Consider the following 26,051-nt stretch of genomic DNA (forward strand, 5'->3'; position numbering starts at 1 on the left):
CTGACAAAGCCCATACAAAAGTTTACCTCTGAAATGTCCCATACATTTCCGAGCGATTTTTTCCGAAAAAATTAACAATATCAAAAAATGTTAGTAGTAAACCCCTATTCATTTTTTAATACCTATCCAACAATAGGTATATCACACGTCAGGGTTGAAATGAAAAAAATCTCTCCCCACTTTACGTGTAGGGGGCGGGCACCCTAATAATGTTCTCATGCAATGGTTAGTTGGTTTCGATTTAGCTTAATATATTTTTTGTTCTTATTTATGGTGTCTGTATTTAGCTCTGCCGTGAAAAATATTTAAAGAAATAAGGAGGCCGTTTCATCATCGCCACCAGTACAAAACAAGGTCCCACGTAAGAAGAAAATAAACATCGACGACTTCGATACAGGCACAAGCTTCATGAATTTTAGGCTGTGTGGAAGTAGCAAGTCTTCAAACCTAGCTTATTAAATTGTCATTCTCTAAAACCATGCTTTAATTTTCTACAAATATTAACGCGAAACGAAACCCAGTACTCGCTGTCCCGATTATACATGACGTCGGCACATTATTGCCATATGAAAACGATTTGTAGCGACACTCTTCCAGGGTCAAATAAAAACTTGTCAGGCTTTAGTTACTAAAAAAATCCGGATTTAATCCGGAGTTCGGATTTTGCCCTAAAAATAATCCGAAAATCCGGATTTTATATTATTGCAATCCCTAGGTATAACCCAATCCTTTCAGAAAATATTTACTTTATCACAAAATTATTTTAAACTTTCTTTTTGACATCGAAAAGGCTTTAGTTTTTTACATACCGAATAACTTTATTTCGGTATCATGATTCCTTTTAAGATAATTACATTATGTATAAGGTAAGGAATAATATTTAGAATACCTAAAATATGACAAATTTGCATTCTATTCAAATCAGTACGAGTATACTTCACGGAGTCCAAAACTATACGCAAATCAGAAGTCCAAAACTAGAAAAATATAGATAGAGAGAGACTATAGAGAGCGATTGCGGGCGCCGGTCGGCTCGAGCGCGAGTACTTGCGCCGCCGGCGTACGCGTCTGTGTGCGTGCGCCACGCGCACACACAACTTTACTATACAGGGCCTCTCTGTGGGTTCCGCCCCCGTCAACGCGACGGCGATAAAGACCTAAAAATCTGAATTCGTGCTTGCCTCCTGTATCGTCTTAATCCTTTAATGATTCCGTTAACGTGAAACTTTAAGTAGACAGGTTTTATGAAGGCCGGTGAGCCCTACAATTTTAAAATTTGCCGCCCTTTATACATGGTGTATATTCTATGCTGTTTCTTCCTATCCTAATAGTTTCAATATCAAGCATACACTATCACTGCACGTTCGCTGTTTATACGCCGAAAGTTGCAACTCAAGTAAATGAAGTAAACAAAACAAACAACCTACCTTCACCTTCATTGCCGGCCGCGGCCGGCCGGCTAACCGAAACAGAAATATACATGAACTTCGTGTGAAAAAGAGACAGCGAAAGGCGGCTCGTGCGTCGGCGAAAACGTTCGGCTCTGGCGCTCGCTACAGTCGCTATACCTACTCCCGCGCGGCTCGGAACGAAATAATATTGGTTTTAGGAACGCTAAAATTCTGTTCGTTCATTTGAACGTTACTGTAAGGAACTGTTCTTTGAGGGAACGAAATAAGAACCGAAACCGAAATTATTTTGTTCCCACTGAACAAAATTTATAATGAACCGTTCGTTTAGGGAACGATATAAGAACCGTAACCGAAATTATTTTGTTCCCATTGAACAAAATTTATAGGTAACGGTTTAAGAACGATATCAAATGGTATTTGGGAACGGGTTCCGATCCCTGGTTCAGTCACAGAATAAACAGTGCCTACTCTACAGTCGCCATCAGTAGGCGATTTCACCACAGTGGCACTGAAAAATTCCATGCGTTCAGGGTTGATTTATAAACGTAACCATAGATTAAATATAACAAGATCATACCATCCCATACATTAAAATTTCGACCGCCCTCGAACGCGCTTACACTCCACCACACATAGATGGCGCCACAGAAAATGCCTTGTTGCCACCGATTATTTGTAGATTGGCATTAAGTGTTAATTCCGAGCCGTAAATCTATGTCAAAAGTGACACTTAACGCCATCTACAAGTATAATCGAAAGCTACAAGACATTTTTTTTTGTGGCGCCATCTATGTGTGGTGGAGTGTAAGCGCGGTCTTAGGCGGTCGCATTTTAATGTATGGGATGGTATGATCTTGTTATATTTAATCTATGACGTAACATTGTTCTCTCTCTCTTCTTAGTCGTATACTCTCGTCAGAGTAGTCGTGGTCATTGGGGTCGATATGCTGCCTTTTTAATGGTTTCCCGCCATATTGCTCTATTTGCAGCGTTCCGCGCGCAGAGATTTAAGGGACCCGGTGAGAGCCCTCACTTGGTCTGTCCATCGCATTGAGGGGCGCAGTCTGGGTGTGTGTAGTATAGATGACTTCAGGCTCTCCAAATTTTTATATGGTTTAGCACAGACCTTCTCCTCTAAGACCTGCCAAATTTTGTAGTCCAAAGGATAAGTATTATCGTTAGAAACTGTGACGTTTGCTAGGTCTTCCGGCCTAGCCGAAATGACAAACGTTGAACGAAGTTGGCTCTGTCGTGTCAATACTGAAGAACGATAGAGATAGCTGGCTACGATAATGATATTATCGTAAGCGACATGACGATGACGTTTGCTAACCCTAACCTCCGTAGAAGCCACATACAACACAAGTTAGACCCAACACTTTGATAGGTTTACCTAGCGGTTCCAAATAAGGGGACGCTCTGCTACGCAACATTCAACCTTTTCGATGTACGTGTGAGATCAAAGTGTGCTGAGCGAAATTCGGCAGTAACTTTTATGACGGAACAATGAACTACTAGTTGTAAAAGTAAGCGGCTGGGTCGAACCGTAAATATTTGGATTGTTGTTTTTTCATTTGGTTTTGGCAATTGTAATTATTAGTTGTTTATTAAGTATGGTAAATTATTGTTGAAGAGTGCGGCCGATCTAACTCTAAAATTTCAATGACAATTTGCGAGTGTGTATCATTTATGTCAAATTTCTATGAAAATATAGTCATTTCCTCACATTGTAGCCTAGGTTGATGTAACTCAGAAATGCCCAAATCAAATTTTATGGCATAAACTATAATTTAGATTGTTGTTGCATTCTAATAAAAACAAAAAAAAATAACGACGACAATAATATTTATATTAAAACTGACTAAATACCGAATAAAGGTTGAAGTCCTCTATTTTTTTCGAGATTTCTGATTTGTTTAAGTAAATTGAATAGGTATTTATGAATACGAGTATCATATGGACTTATTTGCAATATGTCAAACACTAATATTATACTGAAATTATTTCAACGCGATTATAGAACGTATATAAGCTTAGTATTGAAGGGCTGGTAGCCTAGCGGTAAGTGCGTGCGATTTTCGTTCCGAAGGTCGCGGGTTCGAACCCCAGCACCAATGAGTTTTTCGGAACTTATGTGCGAAACGTCGTTTGATATTTGCCAGTCGCTTTTCGGTGAAGGAAAACATCGTGAGGATACCGGACTAATTCCAATAAGGTCTAGTTACCCTTCGGGTTGGAAGGTCAGATGGCAGTCGCTTTCGTAAAACTAGTGCATTTCCCAAATCTTGGGATTAGTTGTTAAAGCGGACCCCAGGCTCCCAAGAGCCGTGGCAAATGCCGGGATAACGCAAGGAGGAGGATGATATACATAAGCTTAGTATTTCTAATGAGTATATGATATTATCGACGTTCATTTATTACGTAGTGAAAGATTTTTTGGCACTTGGCATAATGTAAGATACTGGACTAATGCCAACTTTCATCAACTTATCCATTAACTTGCTGAAGATATATCACAGTTTTTGATACGCAATATATCGGCAATATTAGTAAAAAAAACTTGAGGTTCTCGATTAAATATGAATAATGATAAGGAACATTGAAGAAGTGTTTCCATCGTATTTTCACGGAAATTCACGAACGTGTCATGCTATTTCAGTCAGTCTCAGCTCAGTAGAAGAAATAGGTACTAATGTTGTCTAATCTAGTACGACAAACACGAACGTTCCCGAGAAAGTACTATGGGAAACTAATTTTAGTGCATAATTTGTATGTACAGTCGAGTTTTGAGACATTTTTTCACCTAATTGTAACAAGTTAAGGTGAAGAAATGTACATATATTTATGAACTCAACTGTAATAGGTACATAAACTGGGGGCGCTCCTTATTTGGAATGAGTTAGTAAAAAAGCTCAGCTATGATGAAAGTAACAGACTAGAAAGAAATATTGAAATGTAAAATTGTATGAAATCATACAAAGAATGTTGCAGCAGCTGTTCTAAATAAAATATAATAAATCGCATGGCAGCTAATGTAAAACATTCGCGTAGCTTAAATAATAAACTATAATGTTGCCCTCACTAGCTCGGAAACACGTGTTTTGTCCTTTAATACCAGCGGGTAAAAACGTATTTTATCCACTAGTGGGTAAAGTAATTTGACCTTGAATAAAGTCAAATTAACTGCTTTAAAATTGATAAAAGTAGGTGAATCTAGTAATGAGGATGATTTACCACATGTGGAACTACTGGAAGCAGTGATAAACGCATTTTTTGCGTTGTAGTTTCCTCGCTGTAGTGAGGGGAAAAGTTTTGTGTTACACTCGGGTGAAAATGTATTTTACTTCTCGTGTGTTAAAAACCTCGCAAGTTCAGGATTCTATTGTCGAACCACACGCTTCGCTCGTGGTTCAACTATAGAATCCTTTCACTTGCTCGTTTTTCAATTCCACACTCGGCGTTAAAATACAACTTTGCCCCCTTGTATAACAAATAACTATTGTATTTTGGTAAAATTCAGTCATAAATATTATTGTATGCATATAAAGTTAAAGTAATAGTAATCAACATGAAATTGCCCAAAAGATGACACTATACTGTCATGACATGACAATGACAAAAATTTAAAGACTGACCCCCTTAAAAAGGTTTAATAAAGTTAATACCACTAATAATCGTTTGTCCCTTTCCAACTTCCTTTCGGTATGATACTCGTAGAAAGTGACAAATGATTTTTATCTGATTGTCAACTTCATTAAACGTTTATAAATAGGGGGGTATATATAATTCCTGGTATAAAATATTGTTATTTATGACTGAATTTATATATTTATTCAGAATTCTCAGTGATCTTGTCGACAAAATTAAATGATGTTTGTTTTAATGAAAGGCAATTGAGCTCAATAAAAATGGACAGTTGAAAAGAAAATGGCTGTGTTTTCTTGTAATTTTCTAGCTTTAGAAAACTTAAATATAAATGCAATGTCCCCCAAAACTGTTATTAGCGCCATTTAGTTTACCAAACATTATTCCTGATCGTTCAGAGGCACGTTTTCTTTTAGACTATCTGTCTATACGTACGTAGGTACGTACTTACAGTGTCTTTGTGTCTTAGTAAGAGTTTGCCAGAGACCTACGAACTACGAATTTGGGCCATTTTTTTTTTCAAAGTTGTCCACCCCGTTTTTTTTAAACATGGGTATTTTTTACGCCATTCATACTCAGAAAAAATAGAAAAAAAAATGTCCCAAGATTCCCATACATTTTTCAAACCTTCCATTCCGTTACCGGCATACAAAATGTATGATTAAATGGTAACGGAATGGGGAAAAAACCTTGGGACACTTTTTTTCCTCTATTAGGGTTGAAAGAGGTTGCCATTGTGTGTGAAAACCACATAAAAATTTCCAAATTAAAAAAAAAAGTGAGGGGACTTTGACAAAAACGGCCCACTTACCCCTGAAATGTGACTAGAAATGTACGTTGTATTTAAAAGGCATGACGTTGATAATGTTATTCCATACTATTGCCAGTTAAACAGTCTGTATCGTATCAAAAACTGTGGAGTAAATAATATAGTGGAAGGGAGCCAAAAATATCAATCAATCAATACACCCACATACGTCGAACTAAATATATATGATATTAGCCGACCGAAATATACAGCTGACAGAAATAGGCTGAAAGTGAAAATCCGGTTTGAACTCCAGTTTCGGTCGCAACCAAAAGCGAGGGTTCAGTTTTGAGTATAACTTCGGTCGAAGGTATTGACTATAGTTTCGGCCGAAACCGCAGTTTTTATACTTCGGTTTCGGCCGAAACTATAGTCAATACCGAACTCTCGCTTTTTGTTTCGACCGAAATTGTCGAATAGATAAAGTTACCGAGTGTTTTAGACGAATGAAGAATTAAATGGCCTATATATAAGTCTCATAGGTACATAAGTATTATAAAATAAATAATGTTTTGTAGAAGTATGTGAAACAAGATGTACCTACTGTGACTACTTGATTTTTTTCAAGCCGAAACCGAAACTTTACAAAAACGTCAACCTTCCTCTCAGTTGAATTGGTTAAAGTAACATTCCGCTTTTATAAATGTTTCGAAAATGTCAATGGTTTAAAGAATCGTTTACGGTACGTTTTCAAAGAAAATTACACCGAAGGGGCCTATTTCTCGAAGCTAAATACAAGTTACAATTTACAAGTCAACGTCTAATATTTGTCATTTGATATTTGCCAGTCGCTTTTCGGCGAAGGAAAATATCGTGAGGAAACCGGACTAATTCCATTTGGAAGGTCAGATGGCAGTCGCTTTCGTAATAACTAGTGCTTACGACAAATCTTGGGATTAGTTGTCAAAGCGGACCCCAGGCTCCCATGAGCCGTGGAAAATGCCGGAATAACGCAAGGAGGATGAGGATGATGAGTCAATGTCTAATATGACAAGTTGAAAAGAGACCTCCGCTTGTAACTTGTAACTTGCAGTTTTGAGAAATGGGCCACAGGTATAGTAGATTGCATAGTTGCATACCTAGGCCAGTAAAGTAAGAAACTTCTCCGATCACATGCAATTACCTGCCGAGGCGAGGCCGAGATCAAGAAAGAAGTGTACACTTTCTTATTTACTGACCAAGGTATACTATTTATCTATGATAGCTGGGAAACGGCAAATTGTTGATGGGCTCTAGCGTCTTTAAAAATAAGAATATCAATAAGTCAAAACGGTCCGATACAGATAAAAATAGTTATAGTCTGTATTGAAAAAATCATTGGCATCTTCAAAAACCAGGGAGGAAATAGTCGAGAGCGTTTGTATGGAGAATTGACCCCTCCTGTATCGTCTTAAGCACAGCGGACAGAAAAAGACTTTTTCTCGTTAAACCTTTGTGAATTCTGAGAAACTTTAATTGTTCTCTTAATAAATCGTTAAAAGTAAAGCGACGTTCGATGGCTCGGGGCAGTTTTTTCCAAGAAAAATACTCCAATAATTATTTCTTGCCTCTTTGTGGTGTTTCCTCGATTTAAATAAAATAATTTACTGCGATAGATTAATTACTTTTTTAGTTTAAACGTGAAGAGTCAATAATAGTTTTTACATAGTTTGGGGACGGTGAAAGTTGTCATCTCGAGTAAGTTTTGCGTTTAAAATGTAACACCTGTCCAAATATTATATATGACTACATGCACTGTTGCGGATTTTCATCAGAACTATTTTCTTCTTACTAAACTGAACTGTCACCGCATACATCAGAATAACAGAGTATTCCACTAATTTCCACAACCCGCCTAGTAGGTCCTCTGTAGAAGTATCCAAACAATAAGGCTGTAAATATACTGTTTGTACTCTTAATTTTATGTGATGTAAGTTTAAATATAATGTGATATAGTATGCATGTAGTCACCAGCAATATCGTAGAAAAAGAAGGCTGCTCACATATCTGACAAGCTTTAATATTATACTAGCTTTGGCCTGCGGCTTCGCCAGCGTACTAATCTTCTTGTTTTCCCCTACAAACTTTGGACCCCCATTTCACCCCCTTAGGAGGTAAATATTGAAAAATCATTTCTTAGTACTCCTCTACACCTTATAAGGAAACTACGTGCCAAATTTAGAATCTCCAGGACCAGCGGTTTCGGCTGTGCGTTGATATGTCAGTCAGTCAGTCAGTCAGTTTCTTCTTTTATATACTTATAGAAGAGCCCATATATTATTCTTCTACTGCTGAGCAAAAGCCTCGCTCAAATTCCTTCACGTATCCCTATCCCCTGAAGTCTCCCACCAGTCCCTGTCGAAGGCGTTAAGCTCGTCTCGCCATCTGGAGAGTTCTACCGTTACGCCTTACAATATGTGGTACCTATAACAAGTGACTGTCTTGGACCTCAGGGCATTCGGCATCTGACAAACGTGTCCTGTCCAGTTCTATTTAAGCATGCTCTTATGGCTCTATAAGATAGTATCACATATTTTCGAAGCCATCTTTTTGTGCGATGTTATTGCCGGTGACTGTATCTGTACCTAAAAAAGTTAGGCTATACATTTTTAACCGGTACCCCGCGAAACTGATATCGGCGTAAGTCCTAGTACAAGACCCCTAAATGTTTTAAGACTTTTGAAAAATAGAGTTTTCTGTCCTATTTTTGGTGGCTAGGTTTGTATTTGCCTATTATTTGTCATAAAAACTAACAAACCTACGGACTATTATGAGGTATGAAATACATGAAAATATTATGTGAATTAGAATCTATCTTATTTTTGAGTATTCTAAGCTTGACGCCTTTACTTAATTTTTTTAACAAATTGTAATAATATTCCTCCGAAGGAGTTGTACCTACTAAATCTTTACATTTTCAAGTATACGTATAAATGAAACTAAAACATAAGAAATACACGTAAACACAATGTATTAAGCTAAATAAAAATGAACTGAATATTTATCCTATCCACGGAGACCGAAAAGTAGGTTACATCGCGCATTGATCACTGGCCACATAAAAATGTCTTCTTCATAATGAAAAAAAAAATGAATCTTCCTTTCTCTATACCCTATGCGAATTTAACAAATGGACATTACATTTATAAATTGTCGAAATACGCTCGCGTACTACCGAACGTGTGAGGTTATTTCAATTATTCACACATTTTCATTTAAACATTGAAAAGCGAAATTAGTTTACACAACGGCTGTAGGTCAAATTTTACTTTCCATTAAATAGGTCACAACGTTCAGCACCAATAATTTAAACCACGTTTTAGACTTCAATAAATCATAATTAGTTTAAAAAAATGCGCGTAAAAAAAACCTGTACATAGATAAAATAACACACAATGCTTAAAATATAACCTTACCGTTTGGTTTGTCTGACACTGGCACTCAAGAATCGGAATCAATGCGTATTTTTACTTTTTATTTTTTTTACGCACAGACGCTAGCCATCGGAGCAACGGTGCCACACTGCCTGGGTTTGCGGTGAATCGATCCATTTGCGCATGTGCAATTCGGCGCGTCGCTACCGATATCTTATGTATGAGCATGCTTAGCCAGCTTCACTTTTTCGTAAAAATCCCCCAGGAGGACCAAAAATTTGCACAATGAACCCCATTTTTGACAGGTCGACGTTTTACCGCCAGGTTATTTTTTTCTTTTTTTTTTAATTTGACTTCAAAATGGATTCCTATTGTTTAGGTGCATCAATGCATCGGTATTGTTAGCCTTCTCGTCACCACGACATTGTGCTCTTGCACAATAGGCTTAATTACTTGGCCTTTCTGAACCTGGCATGATACTTCGACATGATTATTTCCGTATCTCCTATTTCAATGCCTAGCTTATGGACTACGTTTGATCATTATGTAACCGCAGTAGGCCATTTAGATATTTGAAAGATAATAAGCTTTTTAGGTTTAATACATATGACTCTGTTGCTTTTATTTTACGTATTATTTACTCAATGGATTAAAATTAGTAGTCACAAATTTCAAATTTCATTTCTAAATCTAAAAAATTGACACGACGATTGACTGTATTCAGGTCATTTTGAAGTCATCATTTTATTTAAAGTTATAAAATAAAATGTTTAGTTTGCTTAATGTGATTAACATTTTAAAATCACGAACTTTTTGACCCCTACTAGAAAATATATGCCCGAAAAATGTATGAATGTTTCAACCCACTTTTTTCTCGTGTTAAAATTGAAATAGCCAAAATAATTAGGTCCAATAGATCCTATTGGACGAATAAAAGGCAGAATGGTTCAAGATTCTTTAGGTACACTTATCTTTGATATTTTTGACGCTATGGCACCCGGATAGGTGAAACATTTGAAGGCAAATTCAGTTCATCTGGAATATCCATGCAACATAAAAGCGCCTAGGGACATACAGGAATCATGCCCGAATGAAATATAAGCTACTCACATATATTTCTTGTCGCTATGCCACAAAAAGACGTAGCATTTGGTTGCCAAATAAAAGCGGATGGCCGAATGTTAAAATTAATCGTGGAAATTTATTTCTTAAAACCTCCGACGTTGAAGGTGTTGTTAGAGATGTTTTTTTTTTGACGTGTTGTTTTTGACATTAAAGTTTTTGAATTGAATGTCTCCATGGTAGGGCTTGCAATATCGGACGATTTTCAATTCCGGAACTGGTTTTCGAGATTGGACTTCAATTCCGGAATTCCGGAACTAGTTCCGGAATTGAACAATTTTTTTTGGTTTGGTTTTCTGGTGGGTTTTTGATGAAATAGTACAATTTTAAATTGAAATTTATTATAAATTGACGTTTAAGAAAATAACTCCGTACCTGAAAGGCATATAATACTGAAATTTTCATTTTAGTAATTTTACAGGAAAGCCCATTTTGTGTCATCGGTCTTGCAAGGTATTTCGAACTACAGTTAACGATACAAACGAGGTTTTAGTGCCAGTTTTCTGATAGTGGTCAACGTTAAAGTTATTTTTTTATCCATTGACCATCGGAATAATATAAAAGTAATAATTTATAAGAATGGCATATAACTTCTTGTTCACATAACTGTAATAAAAGAAATTTTGAATTACCTTCGACTTGAGTAGGGACAAAAGATATCTAAGTTAGCCCAAAAAGACAGATTTTATGATTTATTCTTAGGTACCTACAACTACATGTACACCTTAATTTTTTGTAAAAAAATAAATCATTCTTTTCATATTCATCATTTTCCATACATTCGCTTCTCAAATCTTTTGATTTTGTGGTAAATGGTAATAGACTTAGATAGAGTTTAGTAAAATATGCACACGTCTTTGTGAAAAGTGTATAAAGTAACTACAACGTTATGCTAGTGAATGAATGTAATACCAAATACTACGATTTGCGTCTGAACTTAAGACTTTATGCCTAAAATATTCAGTGCTATGACTGCTATGAGAAAAGAAGTAAAATTTTGAGTTTATGCCGCTTTAATACCGATTAACTTAGATTATTACGGAAATTTTAGGTTCGATCTAATAAATTGAGCATAAATAACGCTGATAAAATAATATTGTACCTAATGTTATTTATTTATATTTAATTGTCCTTCAGTATTCGAGCATAACACTCAACTCCCGGCTAGTAATTTTAAATTATCACAAGACACAACTTTCTACAACAAATATTTACTTTGAACTGATTATATATTTCACTTACCTATTAGCTAAAACAATTGAGAGCAAAACCAGAAAGTGACAATGGTATAATATTAGCGGGTTAAAACTACACTATCTCGCTCTAACTAGCCCTGGATGCAATCCTTTGGTCATAAAATAGGCACTACCTGAATCCGAGCAGTGTCTAACTTAATGAATTTACATATCTTTTATAGACGCGGTGGTAGTTTTGTAAAATAACCAGGCTGATATTACACGTTTTCGTCCAAAAATATATCTTTTTTCAATTCCGGAATTTTCGAGATTATGTGTTTCAATTCCGGAACTGTAATATCGGAAAAATTGTCCGAAATTCCGGAATTTCGAGATTCCGGAATTCCGGAATGCAAGCCCTACTCCATGGTCTCGAAGATGCCTAAAGTTGGTGCTAATAAATAAATTTGAATTAGTTTAAAGCAACTCACCGATATTTTTTGTCTCTGTGCCAAACAGAGACGTGGAGCATCTGGTTGTCGTATACAGATGTGGGGAGGGGCAGTTTCAAGTGTCTCTGGAACTCTGGCTCCCTTTTTCCATAGAGAACAGATGTTCGTTGGAAAATTGACCTCTGCGATGGAGCGGATTGGCTCTCTGACGCTCCGCCGATTACCACCTGTATAACAAAAATTATAATATGTAATTTGCTAATTAGTATAAAAATGCAAGCAAAATTAAGAAGGACGAGAACATTTGAAACAAATTATTTTGATGACAGAATATTAATGGTAAAAAAATGAAACGGTGATTAACAAGAAATAGTCAATGTTGCCTGTGTGGTGACGGGTTAAGAATTTCACCACCCCCTTTCTTCCCGTGGGTGTCGTAGAAGGTGACTATGGGATATGGGTTAAATTGTGGCGTAGGCGAGAGGCTGGCAACCTGTCACTGCAATGTCACAGTTTCGTTTTCTTTCAACCCCTTATTTGCCAAGAGTGGCACTGAAGCTTTAGTAGTTTCATGTGTTCTGCTTACCCCTTTATGGGATACAGGCGTGATTGTATGTATGTATGTAGTCAATGTTGCGTTAATGAAAGAAAAACCATGCGTTTTGGGATTTTTAATTGCATGTATTTAACTAGAAGCGTTAATCTATCACAAAAACATTGTAGTAGAATCATAATAGAAACAACTTTCTAATTTAGCGTCTGGTTGAGGTAACTGGTGACCGAAGAGCTGGCGACTTCCTTGTACAACGTATCAGCATTGTAATACAGCGAGGAAATGTCGCCAGTATTTATCCTTGGTATAATGCCTCAAGGGCCTAAAACATTAGCTAGGTTTTAAGTTTAGTTTTAGTTTCTTATACAATTATTTAAATATGTTAATGTAAAATTATAAAACATATAGTCGTTTAGATTGTTGCCATTTCCAAAATTAACTAGTTTTGAAACTCATTTCAATGCAACTTACGTAATTGAAATTTACGCAGGAACTGCTACAAATATTTTGCAGCAAAACCGACACTGAATTATTGATAATTGAATTTAATGTGAGTGCATTGAAATAATTCAATAATTATTTTATGAAATTGTTCATGAAATGCCTAATTATATTAGTCTTGAATTATTAATTATGTTTATTAAAACATTTATTTGTTTACTAGTGCATAATTATGTAATTTAATGAAGGGATTCAAGGGGAATCTATACCGTTAATTTATGGAGCAAATATGGAACCCTCAAATATTTTTGCTATTTTATTCTATGAGAAGGATTTTCACTGCAATATTTATATTATTTGCAAATAATCTCCTCTTTTTATCGTAATACGGAAAACAGAAGTGTCCCCAAGACATTTGTAAGTTGTTTGGTAAACGTAAACAACTAAACGTATAAAATAATCTGAAGAATCCTAATAAACAATAAAGTTTTTTAAACCTGCTTTACAAAGTGGTTTGGCAGAAGATATGTCATAGGGTTAAGCTTTACGTTCTGAATAAACGTTTTTTTTTTATAAAAATTCCCAAATTACCAAATAAGCATCGTCCGTACAACTTGTAATTTTATTACAGCATAAATGGCAAATCCACGGTTCGGTTCTCTCTTTTAATTAAAATGAAAATTTACCTTTGCGTATGCATTTATATTTTCCGTGCTCCCGCACGCCCTGCGGAGATCCCGGCAGCGAATAACTGGAAATAAAGCATAATATTTAAGTCAAATCTAAACTCGTTCATTTTTATAACATCTCATAAATGTGCAATCCTGTCTGATGCATTTTGCAATGAGTTTAACGTAGAAATATGGAGGTTTTTCAACAATTTTAATTCTGCTATTTTCTGCTTTTGAAATGTGCCTCTAGTTTTTGAATATAAATTTATTGTGTGAACTTAGGACATTTTTAGTAACCAAATGATTAACATAACATATGAAAGTGCGTTACAGGAATCTATTAAAGTATGTACCAATTGCACCATATTAAAATTATAACCATCTTACTTTATATAGAAACAAAAAAGGGAATTTCGATAGTCACCACTCACCGTGGACGTCAATAACGTCATCCTTTGTAATGATTTCTAAATCAATTGTCCCCTTAGGCGCGTTTAATCTCTGACTACTAGTCTCCATCGGATTGCTGACGACACTTCTTCTTTTCTCTTCACTGCTGTTGATACTGCCCTCTTCAGGAGAATACGTTAAACATCTTCTAGAAGACTTGTGTTCTATGACTGGAGTGAACGCGTCTAGCGGCTCCTCAAGTTTACTAGTTTTGTGCGCTCTTTCTTCACTTAAAACATTACTTGGCCGTTTTAAATTAGGTACTGGTGTGATAGGACTTGGAATACCATTTTCAAGAGTAAGTCCGAACATTTCTTGCGATCTTCTTGGCTCTACTGTAGACTTTAGACTACTATGCGATACGTTGGATCGTATTGACTTATTCCGTTCAAAATCTATGGTAAATGATTCAGTAGAGACACTGTGAAGATCTAAGGCTGGACTGGGTATCTCTAAATTTGTTAACACTGATTTAGAATCCTTCAGCTTCCATTGGCTGTCGTTACTGACTGTTGATTTTTTCCTACGGATGCACCTTTGTCTCTTCAATCTTAGATTTGCACTTTCTTTTGATATATCTGGCGTTGACTCAGAATTCGTTCGATGTAATTTAGCAGTGTCTATTGATGCTGCGTTCATGGACTGTGACCTGCATAGCGTTCTGCTAAAATTTTCACTGGTCCGTATCCTTGACTTAGATTCTATAGCATTATCTGGTGTACACACTTCTCTTTCATTATAACCATCGCCGTCATCAAGTATAAAACACCCAATAGGAAGGTTTTTGAGTAGTTTCTCGTTTACCCTATGTATGGGCATAATTTTCTTAGTGGGTGTACTTTTTGGCGACACCGAGTTTTCCCGTGACAGGTTCACGTACCTCGCCTCCTTTATTAAGTTAGCCTTGTTTTCAGCTTGAGGATTCACGAATAGATCTTTGACGCACTCTAATGGCGGAATCTCTTCTTCTATAGATACTTGTACATCTTTATTCAATACTCTTCTCTTAGATTTAATAATTTTAGTACTCTTTATAATATCTTCAATCATCCTTTCCAGAGTCACGTCTCCCATTTGCGTTGTAGATACAGTTGACTCTGTATTGTTTGTAATAGAATCTTTGCCTAATAAAAATTTGTATTCCATTTCAGTAGCACTCTCTTCATCTTTCAATGCAATAGGGAATGGATTTTCCACTTTAGGAAAATACTCCGTATCATCACTTGTAAAAGGAACTCGTTTTGACTTGCTATGCGTGCTCAACGCACTAAACCTTAAAGCGGCTAATTTCATTGACAAAGGAGTAACTGAGACAGGTGAACATGCGTCCCTTACTAGTGTATGCGTGTCTCTTTTATCCACACATGGCGATTTAAAGGAGCTTTCAAATTCATTTGATTTCTTTCTCGTGCGCTTTAAAGGTATAATATTACTAAACCCATTGTCATTTTTGTTAAAATACAGAGGATTATCAGTGAATATGTGATGGCCGAAAATTGGCAATGTTGTTTTTTCTACAACCTTATTTTCGATAGGTTTTTCGACACAGTTGAGGACCAAGTCTTCATCGTATACGATTTCAACTATACCTTCACTGGCAGCTTTTGTTGTGCTGATAGGACCAGTGTTTTTCGGTAGTTTGTTGGCTGCGAAGGAAAACCTACTGCTTGTCAAACTAAGCCTGTCAGAAAGTTCGTTAAGTGAAGGTTCTGAGGAGCTTTGCGATAAACCTGAACTTAGTAGGCTTCTGTCAACAGATCTTATCCTCCTTTCCGACTTGTACACGCTACTGTCTCTTCTGAAGTTTTCTTGGGACATCTCTAATTTTCTCTTTTTCGCTTCTCTAACTCTCCTACTGTATGTAGGAGGAGTAGGAGGTAAATTTGGTGGGATATCATCTTTAGAGCCATTTACATAGTAACGTCTTCTTTCGAAGTTTTTAACGGGTGTTCCATTGGTTGGGGTTATGTTGCTGACGTCTTTCAGGGCTAGTATTTCTGTTTTCTTGACGAAGCCTTCTTTGAAATAGTTTGGGGTATTTCCTATGTAGTTTAGGTTTTCTTTGTCAACAGTTTTGATGTTTTTCCTAACTGCAGAAGGTCCGAGTGATCGCCTCTGGTACCGGCTGGGTTTTTTGCTTTTCTTAATTGCCTGGGCGTCGAGCGACCGTCTGGCTTTATTGTTGTAAGGTCCATCGTATTCTTTTTCTTCTGATTCGGCGTCGCTCTTGGCTTCTTGGTTCTTTTTGTATACCGCCCATTTAAGCATTTTTGTTCTGCAACAAAAAATTTAATATTAACAACAATGACTACAATCTACATATATACGGATTAAAAAATAACAAAAAAACAACCCAACAGGGAATAATAACAATTCCAATCACTCTATCAGAAAATACCACTGCCCAATATTTGACAATTTCATGTATGTCATCAATAATGCCCATCGATAAATTGTAGGATAAATAGGTCGATGATATTATCCGTTTGTAATTTTACTAATATTTGTCAATTTTGAGTAGGTAGTTTAGAATATAGTTACATAAAAAATATGTTATTTTAATCGAGGAAGAAAAGGCTAAACTAAATCTTTAATAATAACTTGGATTGTATAAGAACCTTTTTACCAAAACACAAAATAACTTTAAAAAAAATATCGTGTCATGTCAAAGAAGTACGAAAAGTCATTTCTTTTTCGTGCGCGATAGTAAAATAACAATTATTTTCGGTTTTTGGTATGATTATAAACATCTTCAATACCTACCATGTTCTTACATTTGCTAAGTTATTCAAAAGTGCATGGGAAGACCCTAACCCTTATTAAGCAAACGCGGGACTACTCAAACTCTTGCACTATGAGTCCAGTGCCCACTAGTGGGAGTGGGACATGTGAGGACATAGTGGTTTTTTCAACTTAAAAGTCTGGTGGTGAAAATTATAGTGATTTTGATACTCGTATTTGTGTGGTGTCTTAAAGTGCGATATAAACCTACCAAAATGTTAACGGAATGGTGGCCGCTAACAAATGTAAGAAGTGTCTGGCATCCGTTGGCTCGTTGGGTCGACGACATTCGAAAAATTGCGGGTCACAATTGGATGAGACTAGCCCAGGACCGGGAGAAGTGGCGTACTAGAAGAGAGGCCTATGCTCAGCAGTGGGCGATAAAGGGCTGTTATGATGATGATGATAATGATAAACCTACCATCTGGAATAAAATTTATCTTTCCTAGAAGATATGTGTGCTACAATTTTATCTAGCGAGTGCGTCTTTTGTCGGGTAAGTAACTGGATCTTTACAGAATCGGACCACGCTAACTCTTCATTCTATTTGCCAAAACAGATCAGTCAGTGCTTATTATAAGTGCAAGAAGTATAACATACAAATAGGTACGTTTATTTTGTACTTAGAACTAAAAATCACATACATTTTTCGGTAAAGATGGTGCTTTTTGCCTGCACCAGTGCGCAAAACGGTTCATTTATTATCAGGTCGAAACTTCAGAGGGCCATCTGTATTTAAAAACGTAGTACGATACACGTACGACAAGTGCAGAAAAGAGGAAGTTGGAAACGAGTGGCCATAAATTAAAACACGACAGAAGGGAGGGTAATGTACAGTCAATCGCTTGGAACCCTGGGCCACTGTAGAACTATGTCCTAGTGAGTCTTAGTGACGTTATAAATATGATTGTAAGAAATGGGCATTTTCGCGAGAACAATCATCAAGAATATTTTTTTAAGGTAGGTAAATTTTATGTTTTTCCTACTAAGAATCACCTTTCGATCTTAGACAAAAAACAAGAGACAAAAAAATGGTCCTATCTATTACCATGGGGCGGCTCACTCCGCGATCCTTTCACCGCGCTACAAGTACATGCCGGCGGCCGCGAGTTCGCGGCCCATTCACTGGCGACGACCTTGGCGCGGCGCAATAGAATTCAATGTCGTCTGCACGCTTGCGGTCCGTTTGTTAATGTAGGTAAGAATTTAGAATGGCGGCGTTTTGTGAACATCAAAGGAGTGAGCCTTCTGTACTTGTACTATTATATATTCTGTGCTATTACGTACATATTTTGCATAGGTACTTTCCACTTTGTAACCGCTGTACAAAGTGTTTGAAAAATGGTAACGAAGTGAAAAAAATTTTTGGACGCTTTTTTCACCTAATAGCAATTGAAAGGGCTCGTGATTCTGAGTAGGAAAAACATTAAATTTACCTAATTTTAGAAAAAAAGTTTTTGAACATTTTTTCGCGAATATGCCCAAATCTCTTACTGCGTCATTTTGACATGGTTGTGGCCTATCTAGGGTTCCAATTGGTTGACTGTAGGTACTGACTGTTATAAAGGGAGACTGTATAACGTACATTTCCATGACGTTTACTCTTGAAACCTTTTCTAAAACGTCAATATCTTATGGTAGGCTCTCTGATTGTGGATAATCGGGTATGTAGGCTACCAACGGTAGCTCAACCAAACGGTCAAGTTTCACACAATGTTATAATGGAACGCGTCTCTAATGTGACTTTATGACTTAACTGTATTTAAATTGACGTTCGTTTCTTGTGTAGTTGCAATAAGTTAATATCTAAAATAGTAGATTTCACACTTAGGCAAGTAAAAGTAAGAAATGTGTCGGAGCCTATGTGAACAAACATGGGATGGGATCTAAGGCATTCTTATTTACTGGCCAAGTTGTGTTTACTATTTCTCAGCTCAGATTGAAAGTGCCATAAAATTGAGGAGAATCGTTTCAAAAAGGCTTTAAAGACCCATACAAAAACAAGCACTTTTGAAAAGACACTTTCGTGAGAAGAGTTGGTGGCCTAGCGGTAAGAGCGTGCGACTTTCGATCCGGAGGTCGCGGGCTTGAACCCGGGCTCGTACCAATGAGTTTTTCGAAACTTATGTGCGAAATGTCATTTGATATTTGCCAGTCGCTTTTCGGTGAAGGAAAACATCGTGAGGAAACCGGACTAATCCCAATAAGGCCTAGTTACCCTCCGGGTTGGAAGGTCAGATGGAAGTCACTTTCGTAAAACGCCAAATCTTAGGATTAGTTGTCAAAGCGGACCCCAGGCTCCCATGAGCCGAGGCAAATGCCGGGATAACGCAAGGAAGATGATGACTTTCGTGAGAAGAGTTCTTGTCGGTCGGTGGTTTCTGTATCTGTAATTTCTGTTTGCAAAATTACTATGCTATTTTTTTTACCGCTCGATTTCGCGTATTTAGTTCAACGATATCTCTATTTCTACGGTTATTCTGAGTATTGAGATTGTAACATTTGTAACTCAATATTCTAGTGGGCATGTAAATAGTTACAGTAGGTAGAGTATATAACTAGTACATACTCGTATGTACAAGTCAAATCTCTGTTAGAATTTCGGATGATATCTTCACTTAGGATTAGGATCCTCTTGTAATGGAAAAACACATTCCGACAGTCCATATTTTGTCTCCAACATTTGACCTACTAATTCACCAAGCAGGCTATTCTCAAATCGACTTGAAACCGTCGATGGCCACTCATCATCCTCTTGTAACTCTTATAACGGTGGCTGACTCGGAAAACGTGTCGATTTCGTTCTTGACTTGACACGCCTGTCGGAAACCTATGACACGCTATGTATGCCGTTACTATCTATAATTTACGATTTGAACCATATAGGAGAGGCGTAAGGTATAGAAAAGGTGGGTTGCGATTCTGCTGCGTTAAGATGAAATTTGGAGTACCGCAAGGAAGTGTATTGGCGCGTCATTTCTAGATTACGTTTATAATGAATTGAACTAAATATGAGGTATACTTTTAGTAAATCTTAAGATATCAAAATGTAAAGGAAGTTTTAGGAATCATTTTAAACTACAGAAATTTACATGGATTTTCTTCGGGTATAACAGCGTTGGTTACATTTATTCTTATAGGTAAAAATTTTGTGAAATATCGTCAAACATTGGATGCGGGGCACGATTTTAAGGGCAACGAAACCCCAAAGGGCGGTTATACCATGAGGATGAAATTATCAGACTACCATAGCTATACTAAAAGAGCATATGTAAGATATTATACATTAGGATAGTTCTGTTCGTTTCAATGGCATGTCTCCTGAAATCGTAGATATCTACAAAACTGCTAAAGTCTCTTGCTCGTAGATGCTACGATTATATGTAGGTAAGTACATAGAAAATTCCTTTTTTAAGGGTTTACCGGCCTCTGTAACTATGACCAAGTGCGTTAAATGTCAATAAAGGTTTATTATGGCCAAGCCGTGGCAACAGGGGCCAACCAAACAGCTAAAAACTAAATTATTCATGAAGCCACCTGCTCTATTACTAATTCGATTTATACGTTTCCCTATTACTAGACACGTTTTTGGGGAAATGTGCTGAGTATACATAATGCTGGTACAATCAGGAAAAAATAACGAATTGATTCCTAGTCAAATCAGTTTCTTTATAAGAACTGTCAAAAGTGCTCGAAGAAAACGAATTTGAAGGACTTGCTAATATGGAATTTATATGAAATCGAATTGAGTGACGTCACGGTAAACTCAATTACTTTATATATTTCTACTTGATTTATTAAATAGAAATTGGAGTTAAAAATAACTTCTGTCCATGTTTTTCTTATAATTATCTGATGCTTTGTTTCGTGCATGGTATAAGATAATTTATTTTAAAATTTTAACTACAGTCAAGTTCCCTATTGGCATAAATTAAGTATAACAAGATCATACCATCCCATACATTAAAATGCGACCGCCTAAGACCGCGCTTACACTCCACCACACATAGATGGCGCCACAAAAAAAATGTCTTGTAGCTTTCGATTATACTTGTAGATGGCGTTAAGTGTCACTTTTGACATAGATTTACGGCTCGGACTTGACACTTAATGACAATCTACAAATAATCGGTGGCACCAAGGCATTTTTTGTGGAGCCATCTATGTGTGGTGGAGTGTAAGCGCGTTCGTAGGCGGTCGCATTTTAATGTATGGGATGGTATGATCTTGTTATATTTAATTTATGCTATTGGTCAATGCTACATGAAACTAGAAATTAAATGAACTAAAAATTATATAGAACCAAATCTTGGCATTAAGAGAAGGCGCGAAATTTAAATTTTCTATGAACCTTCGCCCGTACATTTTATGTATGTATGTATGTATGTATGTATAAGCTTTATTGTAGAGGTACATGAAGGAAACAAAAGAGACACAGTAAGACCGTTTTCACATTATCCGATCCGATATCGGATGTCGGAAGGATTTCAATAGAAAAAATCCAAGATGGCGCCTATAATGTACCTATGGGATATCGGTCCGACATCCGATATCGGATCGGATAATGTGAAAACGCACTTACAGAGTCAGTAATATACAATTTAGGCGGACTTATCCCTTAATGGGATCTCTTCCAGTCAACCTTTTTTTAAGTGTTATGGCTCGTCGAAGATTCCGCCAACGTCAAGGTTTAGAAAGGCACGCTTTTTATGAAGACAATTAGCTGATAAGCCCTACATTTTTCAAATCTGCCGCCATTTTTAGTGCCAAGATTTGGTTACCGTCTCGTCTATATTTTGATTTTTTTGAGTACCTTCTATGAAGCGCTGGTAGCCTAGCGGTAAGTTCGTGCGAATTTCGTTCCGGAGGTCGCGGGTTCGAACCCCGGCTCGCACCAATGAGTTTTTCGAAATTGATGTGCCAAAATGTCATTTGATATTTGCCAGTCGCTTTTCGGTGAAGGAAAACATCGTGAGGAAACTGGACTAATTCCAGCCAGCAAAGTCTAGTTTAACCTTCGGGTTGGTAGGTCAGATGGCAGTCGCTTTCGTAAAAACTAGTGCCTAAACCAAATCTTGGGATTAGTTGTCAAAGCGGACCCCGGGCTCCCATGAGCCGTGTCAAATGCCGGGATAACGCAAGGAGGATGCTGACTTGTCTATGATATTGTTTGTCGCGTTGCGCCCAATTTTTAACCCCCGACGCAAAAACGACGGGTCGTTATAAGTTTGACGTGTCTGTCTGTCCGTCTGTCTGTCTGTCTGTCTGTCTGTTTGTTTGTCTGTCTGTCTGTTGGTCTGTCTGTCTGTGAGTGTGTGTGTGCCTGTGGCATCGTAGCTCCCGTACGGAAGAACCGATTTATGTAGATTTCGTTTTTTTTGTCTGAAAGCTGAGTTAGTCGGGAGTGTTCTTAGCTATGTTTCACGAAAATCGGTCTACTATGTCGCAGTCGGGGGATAAATTTTAATTTTGTGGTTAGGTTATATCAAAGACATATATATAACTCCGTATAGACAGATAAAGTCTAAGAAAACTACGGAACCCTAAAAACGTACCTCAGTACCATACAGAATAAGGTACGGTGGCCTAGATGGCGTTACACCTTTGGGGTACGCTCAGCTAGATGGCGCTAAGAATATGGGCCAAATTGTCAAAACTGAGGTTCAAAAGTTTTAAGCCTGTGTCAAGAGATGGCACTCTATGCACTGCGATTACACATTTTACTTCGAAAGTATATACTCGATCCTCTTTGGTTATAGTTACTTTGTACCTCTATATACGTGTTTTGTACCATTATATTATTGTTTTCCCTTTATTTTGTAACATTATATCACAGAATATATAATAGTACAAGTACAGAAGGCCCACTGCTTTGATGTTCACGAAATGCCGCCTTTATAAATACCTACAAAATTCTAACAAAGAAACGAGCCGCACGTGCGCAGCGTCGGACGATAGGGTTGCCTATAGATTAAAACGAATTAATACTCAGATTAAATGTTATACTATATCATATTTAAGTCTTAGGTATATATACAGTATTTATATATTTTTGTTTAATCCCTAACATCACAAGACTTATTGAACTTTTCCGTGGGACTTAATCATTTGTAGATGTGTAAAATTGGCCTATTTATTCATGATGTCATTAACTAAGCATTATTAGCCATTGCACATGCGGACATCGCATATACACCTTAATAAAAACTCGCTACGTAAAGTAACAATAGAAAGTGCGAACGTGCGTTCCGTGAGAACGCGCGCCACCCCTGACTAGGCCGCGAACTCGCGGCCGCCAGCATGTACTTGTAGCGCGTCGATAGAATCGCGGAGTGAGCCGCCCCTGATTATATTGATTACAGAAAGTAGCCAAGTAGACGTAAACACTACTAATTACATAATTAGTACACTTAACCCGCGCAGCTGCGTACGGCATATTGACTCAATTAACGTTTACACGTTCTTAATACGACTTTATTACTACATTATTAAGGTTGGAATTAAATTGTAGCAAAACGGTGGCGAGGGTGGGTGTGCTGTTTTATATGCGTTTTATTAACATTTAACACTTTTAGTGTTTTATTGGTGGATTATTTACTGTTTAAAATACCTTTTTAAGACACTTTTTACATTACTTTTCAATAACATATCGTCACTACTTTGAAAAAACTTGTATCTTCTTCTGTCAATGAAAAGAAAAATGTAAGAAATAGTAATAAAAAACAGAAACCGAAAACAAAGGGAAAAAAACGCCCCAAAAATCAAATATGGCCGAGGGCTTGTACAGTCAGCAGCAGAAGTAGCGTAGCGGGCAAGGTGTTCAAAATGAACTTGACACGATCTTATTTTTAAGACAATAAGAGCGTGTCAAGTTCATTTTGAACACCTTGCCCGCTACGCTACTTCTGCTGCTGACTGTACCAGTTGCAGTCGGCACCTCTGTAAAGCCCCTTAGAGGTAATTTCAAATATGTAGGTACAAAAAATTGGGCTTAGTTTTGTGCATTTAAATCAATATGAAAAAGGCTTTGTATCTTAAATCTTTACTGCAAACCAATTGCAGCTTGTTTGGGAACTGCAAAACAATTGCAACTTCAACGTAGGCATGCATTCCTCGTGTCCTTTTTTCTCGTCTCAAAACTTATTAACACACGAGTTATAGTTTTTTTTGAACAAGGTGAAATTGATTAAGTATAGACTATGTTTATGTCCAAGTTGATTTATTTTAAACTAGCTTTTGCCTGCGGCTTCGTTCGCGTTAGAAAGATACAAAAAGTAGCCTATCTCACTCTCCATCCCTTCAACTATCTCCACTTAAAAAATCACGTCAATTCGTCGTTCTGTTTTGCCGTGAAAGACACACAAACAGACACACACACTTTCCCATTTATAATATTAGTATGGATTTTCATTGATTTTCAATGTCAGATATTGAATAGAGTCAGTTGTAAGTATTTTAAATAGGTTATAAGTAAGGTACAGCGGGTTAATTTCGACTGAGAGACAAATGCAACTGATCCATTTTTTCCATGTTTTATTATTAAAAATAGAGTTTCCACCGCTTATAGAGGTATAATGGCATGCGTGTTTTGTGGATACATGTGGAACTCAACTTAATAATGTAATAATAGAAAAAAATGATCAGTTATAATTATAACTCCAATGCCCCCAGTCGATATTTGACCCGGCTGTACCGTCCGTTTTCACATTATCCGATCCGATATCGGATAACGGAAGGATTACAATGAAAAAATCCAAGATGGCGACTGTAGGTACTGTATGGGATATCGGTCCGACATCCGATATCGGATCGGATACTGTGAAAACGCACTTATGTATAATTTACAAAAAAAATCGATGCATAATTTTAGTATTATGTTATTCAAATTTAATGTTCAATAACTAACATTAAAAAGCTTGTATTTTTTATTTACAGTTTATATGGCATTTCATTCGCGGTATTGTCCTAAAATATATTAATCTAGATATTATGTGAGTGTGTTTAGTAAAACGTCACACTTTGTCGGTTACCATTAAGGCTAGATTTACTTGTATCTTTATATGAATAAACTGACAAAGTGGCTTTATACCATTCGATAAAGTGGGACGTTTTCCCGTACACGCTCACATATAAGTATATTCAGAAAAATAAATACGTAGATATTTACAAAGCTGAAAACATCCGGATCAGGAATTTAAAAAGCCGACATGACAAAAAAACAGGAACAAATGTCATACAACCGTCGCCTGGATTGAACCCGGACCCCCCGACTTCGGAGAAAGATTGTCACTTTTTGAACGACTTAAAAATCTGGTTACAGTGGTATGTTCAAGAAGATTACGAGATTGTAGATTACGAGTATTGATATTAACAAACAATCGTATTGAATTTTTTACCCTCTTTTAAGTAGAGAATAAAGTACGTATTTCAGTACGCTCTGAGTAGTTACGGTCGAACCTATAAAACCTATGTAGAAAAAATATATATAACTTACAAATAAGATTATTGAAGTTACTGGTACCTAGACATGTAAAAAAGAAATATGAAACAGACTATGCTCAATTGTTCAAATACTGTAATATACTCCCAATTAAAAAAAAAATTAAACTAGCTGTACTAACGGAAGAATATCATCATGTTAATAATATAAAAGTAAAAAATAGATGTATAAAATTAAGAACTTTGCAGAGACAAAACAAATATTGTATACCCAAATATAATAATGCATACGGCACTAGGTTGTATACATATATTCTACCAAAAATAAGTATCGTAAAATAAAAATAAGTAAGTAAGACTTAAGTATCTTAATGGAAAAAACCGGCCAAGAGCGTGTCGGGCCACGCTCAGTGTAGGGTTCCGTAGTTTTCAGTATTTTTCTCAAAAACTACTGAACCTATCAAGTTAAAAACAATTTTCCTAGAAAGTTTTCATAAAGATCTACTATTGTGATTTTTTTCATATTTTTTGAACATAGGGTTCAAAAGTTAGAGGGGGGGGGGACGCACTTTTTTTTCCTTTAGAAGCGATTATTTCCGAAAATATTGATATTATCAAAAAACGATCTTAGTAAAACCTTCTTCATTTTTAAATACCTATCCAACAATATATCACACGTTGGGGTTGGAATGAAAAAAAATATCCGCCCCCACTTTACATGTAGGGGGGGTACCCTAATAAAACATTTT

General features: G+C 36.7%; 1 protein-coding gene across 2 annotated transcripts in view; it reads right to left on the reverse strand.

Moving 5' to 3' along the window:
• The window catches only part of LOC125240727, a 90,411-nt gene that overhangs the window by 48,322 nt on the left and 16,038 nt on the right, over positions 1–26,051 (reverse strand). Inside the window, exons 2-4 of one of the 2 annotated variants that reach the window (XM_048148762.1) lie at positions 14,064–16,357; positions 13,648–13,712; positions 12,007–12,194 (exon numbers count right to left, since the gene is read on the reverse strand). In XM_048148762.1, coding sequence (XP_048004719.1) covers positions 12,007–12,194; positions 13,648–13,712; positions 14,064–16,350 — 2,540 coding nt within the window. In that variant the 5' untranslated portion in view covers positions 16,351–16,357. Of the gene's footprint in view, positions 1–9,260; positions 9,345–12,006; positions 12,195–13,647; positions 13,713–14,063; positions 16,358–26,051 lie in introns of those variants that run through there. The other variant, XM_048148763.1, reaches the window with a different exon arrangement.

This window comes from Leguminivora glycinivorella, chromosome Z (genome assembly GCF_023078275.1).
Source record: "Leguminivora glycinivorella isolate SPB_JAAS2020 chromosome Z, LegGlyc_1.1, whole genome shotgun sequence".
Classification (NCBI taxonomy): Eukaryota; Metazoa; Arthropoda; class Insecta; order Lepidoptera; family Tortricidae; genus Leguminivora; species Leguminivora glycinivorella.